Source organism: Psammomys obesus, unplaced genomic scaffold, assembly GCF_907164565.1.
Source record: "Psammomys obesus unplaced genomic scaffold, mPsaObe1.curated_primary_1811, whole genome shotgun sequence".
Lineage (NCBI taxonomy): Eukaryota > Metazoa > Chordata > Mammalia > Rodentia > Muridae > Psammomys > Psammomys obesus.
The window spans coordinates 19,109,320-19,118,808 of NW_026596117.1; the positions used below are offsets into that span (position 1 = coordinate 19,109,320).

General features: G+C 40.2%; 1 protein-coding gene across 2 annotated transcripts in view; it reads left to right on the top strand.

Annotated features, from left to right (window-relative positions):
• The window catches only part of Atp8a1 (ATPase phospholipid transporting 8A1), a 221,120-nt gene that overhangs the window by 177,011 nt on the left and 34,620 nt on the right, over positions 1 to 9,489 (top strand). For both annotated transcript variants that reach the window (XM_055629410.1, XM_055629411.1), the window contains 3 exons: positions 2,352 to 2,426; positions 2,531 to 2,653; positions 6,563 to 6,641. In XM_055629410.1, coding sequence (XP_055485385.1) covers positions 2,352 to 2,426; positions 2,531 to 2,653; positions 6,563 to 6,641 — 277 coding nt within the window. The remainder of the gene's footprint in view (positions 1 to 2,351; positions 2,427 to 2,530; positions 2,654 to 6,562; positions 6,642 to 9,489) is intronic.

Genomic DNA, 9,489 nt, shown 5'->3' on the forward strand with positions numbered 1-9,489 from the left:
GCCTGGCAGTGGCTGGAGGTGTTCACTTAAGTAACTGGCTCCTTCTAAATCCTCTGATTTCTTTCTAGCAAAGAAGAGATTTTGCCTAAGATGATTGGTGGCATCTATGTTTTCTTAGACCCCCAAAACAATGTTGTGGTCCTTCTTTCCAGAGGGTCATTAAAGTCAATAAGGTGATACTTTCCCAGTAAGCTACTCTGGGAAGGAAATTCCCTGGGAATTTAAATGATCTGGGCACCACCCCCATGAGGCCTGGTGCTCACTCCCTACATCCTTTGGTTGGGTGAAGGGAGAGCCTGTATGTGCTTATGATAATTCAGATCCTGTCTCAGCTAGGGCTGTGTTTCTAAGATATGCCTTGTCCTGCAAGTCTCAGACTAACCTGACCTTGCTGGACTTCTTTCCTGTCAAAGACTTTCTCTTTTCTTGTCTTCTTCACAATAATAATAATAATAATAATAATTAGAGAGCAAATTTGAATACCAAAATACTTATGTAAAGATTTCTGTATTGAAAGACTCTGCCCTGTCCCAGCATTCCAGTGCGTTCGCTTGTTCTTTTTAAAAAGAAAAGCAGCGAGAAGATGAACCTTTTGAAATACAAAGGATAAATTTCCAAGCACGTGCCACATACCTTTTACTCAGAAAGTAAGGAGGTAAAAATGTGTTAACTCCCATTTACATGTTTTCTATTATAACACAGTTCACTTATATATTTTAAAGTAGGCTTTGAATGCACTTGCTGGTTTATTGGCGAGTTATTTTGTGAAACTTCCCATCAGTGTTCATTGACTCAAAGGTGGGTCTTAAAGTCTAATCTTGTGGTACTTAAAATTAACAATAAAATGTTATCTGCAAAAAAAAAAAAAAAACCTAAAGGGCTACTCACCTCTATAATTATTGACCATATGCAATTCATTATCATAAATGTACACAGTTATCAATGCTTTGCCAATGCATTTAGAATTAATTATTCCCCGTGAGCCAGATCATATTTATTAGACTGATTTGGAGACGTTTACTCTTACACATGCTCAACCATTCCCTTCCACTATAAAAACGAAGCAGGTGAGTACAGAAACTGTTCCAGGAAGGCTGTACTGATGAATGGCGAATTTGTAGCAGTTCATGCTTCCATAATGAGGTTAAATGAAACATGAAGTGTAGCAAAGTTCCTGTGTCTTGTAGTACTCTCCCAAGCCACAAGTCACAAAGTTCTTCCCTGCTGTCCGCTGTTACTGTGTGGTGAGGACCCGTAATCTCATTGCTGGGCTAGGGTTTTTACTTTTCCAAGTCTGCGTGATTTTTAATTATATTTAGGTTGGCTTTTTTTTAATGCATTTTTGCAAGGTATTTCCAGTAATCATTTTAATTGTATATGTGTTTCAGATATGTTGAATGAAATTCCATATTACCTCTAAATTTAGTTTCCTACGTTAAGGTTTCTCTTTCAAAAAGAATTGCAAACACATGAAAACATTATGTTCTAGTAATTAAAGATCTCATTTTATGTAAGCATTAAAATTTAAGGTCAGCTCATAAGCATCTGTAACCGTACTCCATGGGATCCTGTGCCTCAGGTCCCCCGGCGCACCTGCTCTCACATGCACACAGCCACATACACACTCACACACCAACACATTTGTCAAGACCTGTAGAGAAAAGAAAGAAAAGAAAACATATTTAATGCGCTCGTTTTTCTTCAAGTATGTGTCATAAGGAAAAGGGAAAATATGTGAGGTTTCAGTTAGGAATCATTTCTGATAGCAAGAGCTGCTAAGACAGCTCAGTCTCCACGCTGCGGAAGTTCTGAATCCCTTAGCAGTGTGAGAACTCAAATGCTTGCTTTGTAATGTGAAGGGGGAAGAGTAGGGTATGATAGTGTAAACAGTTGTGTACCGTGTCAAGAAAAGTAAACCTGTGATTTGCGTAAACTATACAACTGACACAGAAGAAAATGATGGAAATTACTTCCTAAATAAATGACTGTGACATCTATAATTTTTAAAAAGAAAAAAGTATTTTTAACTGAACCCCTGCAGGGAATTTGAAAGGGGAATTAAAGCTGTCAACATTTAATGACATGTAAATATATTCACGTGTAAAAACAAGATGATATCTGATTTTTCTAAATCTGTGATTGTTTGCCCATGTAGATATTTAGATTTGGCAAGTAGAACAAATCCTGACTCACATGGCAGCTGTATAATAAAAGTGCTCCTTTAAAGAAGTGCAGTGTCCAGAAACCCACAGATGATCCCAGCCCTGCTTTGCAGGGTTCAGTATGCAACAGCTTCTAAGCGAGGTGTAGAAGTTCTGTATCCTTATCCTGGGGTCTTGCTTTCTTCCTAGATCTGGTTTGCCTTCGTCAATGGCTTTTCTGGACAGATCCTCTTTGAGAGATGGTGTATAGGGCTGTACAATGTGGTGAGTTGAGTGCATTGGATAACTCCTGTTCTGTTTAATACTAAAAGTAAATGTAGCATCCGTGGATCCGGCTGTGTGATGTAACGAGAAGTGTGTCGCTTTAGATGTTCACAGCGATGCCTCCCTTAACGCTTGGAATATTTGAGAGATCGTGCAGAAAGGAGAACATGTTAAAGTACCCGGAGTTGTACAAAACGTCTCAGAACGCTCTGGACTTCAACACCAAGGTAGGAGCTGATATCCTCTCATATCTTCAAAGGGGTTTCCTCTGTTGCTGCTGGCTTGGGACGTCTGGCATCCCTCAGCCAAGCACCGTAGAGTACAGAGTGTGGCAAGCCCTAGGAAGGTTTTGATGTGAACAGCAAAGGAGTTTTGTTGGTTGGCTTGGATTATTTAGGGTGAGGGTTGTTGTTTGTTTGTTTGTTGTTTTGTTTTGTGTGTGTGTTTTTTTTTTCTTTTGAGTGTTACAAAATTAAAATGAAAACACTCTTCATTGGGGTTCTTGGACAGCAGGGAGTAGACGTGACCTTCTAGGCCATGTCACTGTCTTCCGGCAGTGTAAAAAACATGCTCGCTTCTCACGGGCTAGTCACCTGGGACTTACATGGATTGGCTGTATTGTGTTCCCGGTGAGGACTATTATCTCATTCTTTCCTAATATCCTCTCTGGGGAAATAATGTTCTCCTTAGAATTTTAGAGTGGTTTAATGCCCAACTGGGCATTAAAACTATAGTCTCCAGGAGGTAACTTCTTATATACTCAGTAGCTCTGAGGCTTAAAATTAAAAAAAAAAAAAAAGAAAGGTTTTGTGAAATCCAGCATTTTTCCTAAAACCGTGGCATGCCTGGGTTGTTACTGTGTCTAGAAAGTTATTTCCTTTTCTTTTCTTCATTACCCCAAAAAGTATCATTAGCATAAAAAGTAACACATTTCCTTATGATATTCTCCTATGTGGTTGTTCTGGTTTACCTGCTTCCTCCTTTTTCCTAAGCAACCATTCTTCCCATTCTCACTCGTATCTTTCCACCCCCGAGTCATCCCCTTTGTGCTTTCATATCACATGTGTTCTATTACTCTCCCCACTGCCCTTCTTGAGCCCTTCTCCTCTTCTGAGCATCCTTCGAGTCTCCTCACCTCAATCCACACTCATCCCCACCTAAACATATATGAATAAAAATGAGCATCTAAGAGCCACACAGAAGAGAACATGCGGGATTTGACCTTCTGTCCCCGAGCCACCTCAGTTAATATAGTATTTTTTAGTTCCATTCATTTCTCTTCAAGGTTCTTGGGCTCATTTTTTCCTTTATGCCTGAATGAAATGCCACTGTGTGAATGTGCCACATTTTTACTGTCCATTCCTCCGCTGGTGGACATTTGAGCCGATTCCTCTGCTTGGGTTCGTGCGCTACCTAACACACCATAGTCTACCGCCATCTCTGCTCTGTGATATTTAGTTGTTTCAACCACAGAGGATCTCACCTCTGCATAGTTTTTCTTCCTGCAATACTTTTAATCATCTTTTAACGTGTTGCTACACTAGTATCAGGTAATGATGCACGTTTCTCTTTAGCGTAACTGAGGGGGGGAATTTAAAATGTCAACAACCGAGTCAGATGCCATTTTGAAACTCTAACGTTATGTATTTGAAAATGAACATAGCACCCTTTTGCCGAGTGGTTTCCACTTAATGTAGTGCATGTTTCGTAGTAAATTCATGACAGTTACATATAACTGCAATTAAGTGTTTTGAACCTAAAGCAAAAATAAGCTTTCATATGTGTTAATTCATGAAGTTCTCTTTGTTATTAGTATTTGCTCTTAGTATACAGAACAAAGTGAAATGGGTGTTTTGGTGCCTCTGTACCACACACCATAAATGACAGTGTTGAGTTTATAACCAAAAAGTTATTTTTCTTCTGAGACTCAATCTTCATGAACACACACTGTTCATGGATATCCAGTGGCACATTTCCTTATGGCAAATAGCTTGATAGCTTCAGGTTAAATAATTGAAACTAGGTAATCAAAGTATCAAGCATCCTGCTGGCTCTGAAATATATTTCTAGTCTTATATTCTTAAAACTTTTTCTCTTTGTAGTATATAAGGTCTAAGCTAATATTTTAAAGTTTCGTTTTTTTAGGCTATTTATTTATTTATTTATTTATTTATTTATTTATTTATTTATTTATTTATTTATTGTAAGCCGTTTGTATCAAATTCTCCCCACATTTCCGTCATGGTTTTCATTATCGGTGGCGGATATTTTCAGACGATGAAAAGCTACAGTCAAGGCAGATGCAGTTCCGATGAGCTTCTGTTTTCCTGTTCAAGTGATCTGGGAACCAAGTGCACACTGGGCCATTAGCGATGATTCTTAACAGCCTAGTGGGTTTTATCTAGCTCAGCTACAGATCCTTGCCTCCCATAGTTTGGACGCTGTCTGTGATGCTGTCTCACATTAGCTTCCCAGCCACAAATCTGACATGCCCCTCTTGAGTTAAAGCATACGCTGATCCCCCTAGACTGACCCAGTCATTCCTGAAAGCCACATCCTCTATGCCCTCCACACATGGCAACATGGGCACAGTTTAGTGGCCAGAAAAAGGTGTGCAGTGCTGATGGAAGAGTAACTGTTTCTTTCTGTCTTCTACTATTGAAGAAATACTTCATTATCTTAGAGCCTAGTCATTGAGAAAGTCCCAGATCCACTCCATTGGGCTGAACTATTCCTGTTTCTCTTTGAATATGTGTTTAGCTTATTATTCAGCTTGCCATCTATTTTTCTAAGGCTTATGGAATTTTAGCAAATGATTTCAGTGAAACGGTTTGATTGAATCCCATCTGAATGTTTTAAAATTCCAGAACAAATGGTTACAAAATGCATAGTTGTCTACACAGTGGTTGCTGAGGGTCCCCGAGTGTGCAAGCATTGTTGCCTTGAATGATGAGGCTTGCATTTGTTATGGTAAAAGGGGTCAGAGGCTCTGAGGTCATGACAGGGGTTAAAGGATTAGCATGTGACAATAAGTATCAGTCAGGAAAATGGAAAAGTAGAACTAATTTTTCTTGCACCCACCTGTGCTTTCTGTCAAATAAAAACTTGTGGTAATGACATAGTGAGGAGAAGCGACAAAGGTTAATGAGTAACACAAGTTCAAATGTGTAAAGTATTGGGGCGTAAATTGGATCATACAATTCAGCGTGGCTGGGTGAACTAACAAAGGAGGTTGAGATCACAGTGGAAAATTTTGGGAGGCAGGCAACTTAATTTCTGTTGTTTGAACAGCTTAAAACTATTAATACATGCCAATTGTATTTAACGCTGAGCTTTGTTTGCAAGAAGCCATTTTAAATGATGAAACTACAGCTATTCTGAGGCTCATAAAGGTTCTGAACAGTTTTCTATAACTTAATCTTTCACGTTCACGTTACGAAAACATGAATGATGATGCCTTCGCGTCTATTCGTAATATACAAGGCAGAGAAAGCAATGGCTGTTAAGTGGCTGTGGTGAGTGTCTGAAACTTGGTATGGACAGATGTTAAACAATTGTAAAAGCCTTTGACAAATCCAGACATAGTCACGATACCTTATTTTAGTGAATATATAATCTAAATGTTAGACTTTTTTTTTACAGTGTATGCGCGCGCGTGTCTATTATTGCAAGAGAGAAAGAAAAGCATTATATATTTGTACCACTGAAACGTTTACTGAGCAGTAGGGTAGGAAAAAAAAAGTGAGAAGGATTTCCCAGTTATAGACTTTTAAAGGTCTGTTCTTCTCGAATTATGAAAAGAATCCCAGGGTAAGTAATTCCAGGACCTGCATTTGTTTTAAGATGGTTCCCCACTTTGGCAGGCAGACGTTTAAACTTTTGATAGTCAATCTTTTTTTTTTTTTTAAGTAGAAAAAAAATTCAAGTGAAGCTGAAAAAACATCTTGAGAAACATAAAAATAAATAAATGACCCATGAACGTCTAAGGCAGAGAGTGTCTGTCAGTTCTATTAATTCACAGTGGTGGCCCAGCAGAAACACATTTTGTGCATCTAGCACATAGATAAAAAGAAAGGTCAAAGGTCACAGCACGAGTTTATCGCAAATGGTTCTCATGGATTCTTGTTTTCCCTCAGGTTTTCTGGGTTCATTGTTTGAATGGCCTCTTCCACTCAGTTATTCTGTTTTGGTTCCCACTAAAAGCCCTTCAGTATGGTAAGTAGAAAGGGTATGAATGCAAAGAGGTGGCGTCTCACCATTTTTTTTTTTCAGGAAAGTAACTCATTGTCGCATACACGTTCGCAGCTATATTAGTGTTTCCTTCTACGGCATTTTCCCTAATCTAAAATGTCTGCAGCCAAAAGCCGTGCACACAGTAGAGATTTTTATTATGCCTTTAGGAGTCAAGTGATTTAATCTTATGCAAAGCCCTTCTTGCTTCTCCCAAACTTGCAGGCTTTAGGACATTTTTCCCCTTTTGCAAATGTGTACTGTGATGATAGTAAGTGCTAATGTCTTATGTCATCTGCTTTATTGTACCTATGAGGCTTATACGGAGCATTTTCAATTGAGCCTGATCGGTTGTGCTAGCATTTTCAGGCGAACTTGAGCTGACATTTTTCATGTGTTTTCCCCCTTCATCTTGGAGTGTGCACTTTTTCTCCACTAGTTTCAAGGGAGTGATTTTCTTCCATCAGTTTTGAGAGAGAAGATCACAGTATACTTCCTACATCCATTAAAATGATGAAGTAGCCACCATAGCAGGGAAGGATGTCTGTCCTGCCTCGCCTGATGCTTCCGAGTCCCAGAGCAGACCTTTTTCCTGGGGTGCTAAGGAAGATGCTGGCTCTTCAGTGCTGTCCTCCAAGGCTGCAAGAATAAAAACTCAATAGCCATCAGTCCTTCCTAAGCACAGACATTCCCACCACCCATGAACTCCTGCTTCTTAGCATAACACCACAGTGCCCGCCCTTGTCGAGCTACAGCTGCCCCTTCATCGTGGGTTTCCAGAGTGACCTTGATAAAACGTGAGCCCAACCAAGTACCTCAGGGCTTACTACCCTCGCAACAAAATCCCCCACCTCCTGGCTACTGTGTGTTCTTGCCCGGATGCTTTGTACAGTTCACCCCCTTAGATCACCCCTGTTGCGCTGCTGCAGTGCCCAGCCATCCTTTGCATCTGTTTGGTTGGTTTTGTCTCTCTGCAGCATCTTCCTCCTCTAAGCTTTAGCAGGCTGAGGAGAGGGTCGGTTTGGTGATGCTTGCTATACTCAGAACAGTGCCTCGTTTCTCCGAGGTACCCACCCAGCCAGCTGCAGATGGATGACTGTGACTCAAAGCATGAATGTGTAAGCGTTACGGAGGAGGTGGTGGACTTCCGCCCTAGCCACAATTTTACTCTCCTTTCTTAATTATTCAGGAAATTATAACAGTAGATACGGCTCAATTGCAAGGCCATGGGAATTGGTTTGTTTTCTTTTAAGGTAGAGTTAAGTTACCGCAACGTTTTTTCACAGTTCAGTGGTTTTAGTGTCTTCATTGAACTATGAAAATGTCACTATCATATAATGTCATAATGTTTCATCACCCCAGAAAGAAATCCTGTGCTCATTAACAGTCACTCTCTGATTCTTCCTGGCTTCCTCATAGTCCTTGAAAACCAGTAAATTTTCTATCTCTATGAACTTGCCTATTGTGAACATGTCATATAAGTAGAATTATACACATTAGCTTAGCCTTTCCACTTTGCAATATCAATCAGTACTGCATCCCCTTTTCTGGTTAAGTAATATTCCACTGTATAGATATACCATACTATACCCATTAACCAATTGATAGACATTATGTTGTTTCTGGTTTGGGGAGCAATCAGATACCGAGGTCCAGGACGCAATTTAGGATTATCCTTACCTTAGACAAATTCACCAAGCAAAGTTAATTTTCAAGACATGAAATCAACATAAGGATGAAAAGCAAGATACCAGTAATCCATGATACTATGTTGAACTGATACTATTTCAACATTCCAAATGAGGAAAAGGGAAATTTAATATCGAAAATAAGCCCAACCAAAGACCATACAGTTATATTTACTCCTACTTTCGCCGAGCCAGATCTCTTGCTGTGTTCACCTGGGAATCCGTCCATATCAGCATGCTTCAGCCAGGCCGTCCCCAGAAACTGTGAAAACCAAATCCTGACAAGTCTAGAGGGTCCTTGGCATTTGCCTCAAAGCATGAGTTATAGGTAGCACAGACTTTGTGCTACCAATTTGATGTTGAGGGCTTTATAGCTGCTTTGCCTTTTTCCCACCTTTAAGTGAGCACTAAGGAACTGAGAGCTTGTTCTGCTTTGAAAGTGTGGAAGAAAAGGAGTATCTAAAAGTATACAATATAAGACATAATAACCATCTTTAGTGGAACAATTCCAAGAGTTGCCTGTAGATGTCTTATAATAGTAAGTCAGTTTTTGTCTTTTTCCGTTATGATGCAAACTCAGTGGGGGATAAGATACCTGGTGCTTTGGTAAAGGCAGTGGCAGTGAGGTCTTTGCATTCTCCACTGCCGAACACAGTTTCACTTAAGGCTACCCTTGAAGAAACTGGACCAGTCCCCTGGTTAATTCTCAGCGTCGGTGTGTCTGGATAATGTTCTGAGAGGCAGGCTCTGCATGGCATAAAAGCACATCTGCTGGGGTCCGGAGCTCAGTGGCTTGCTTTGCAGGAAAGGTTGTTTACTCCAGGAGTTGAGCCACTGGCTTCCATGTGATTAACCAGTCTTGCTTGGTGCCAAGTGGCTAGTGCGTGTTAATAGAAGCAGGTACACAGAGTTCACTGGCGTAGTTTCAGGGTCCATGCTGGCGACTAACATGAGAGACAGAGAGAGAGAGAAAGAGAGAGAGAGAGAGAGAGAGGCGGCTCAGTGGTTAAGAGCACTGACTGCTCTTCCAAGAGGACACGGGTTCAGAATCCAACGGCCTCACATATACATACATGCAGGGAAGACATTAATGCACAAATAGATAGATAGATAGATAGATAGATAGATAGATAGATAGATAGATA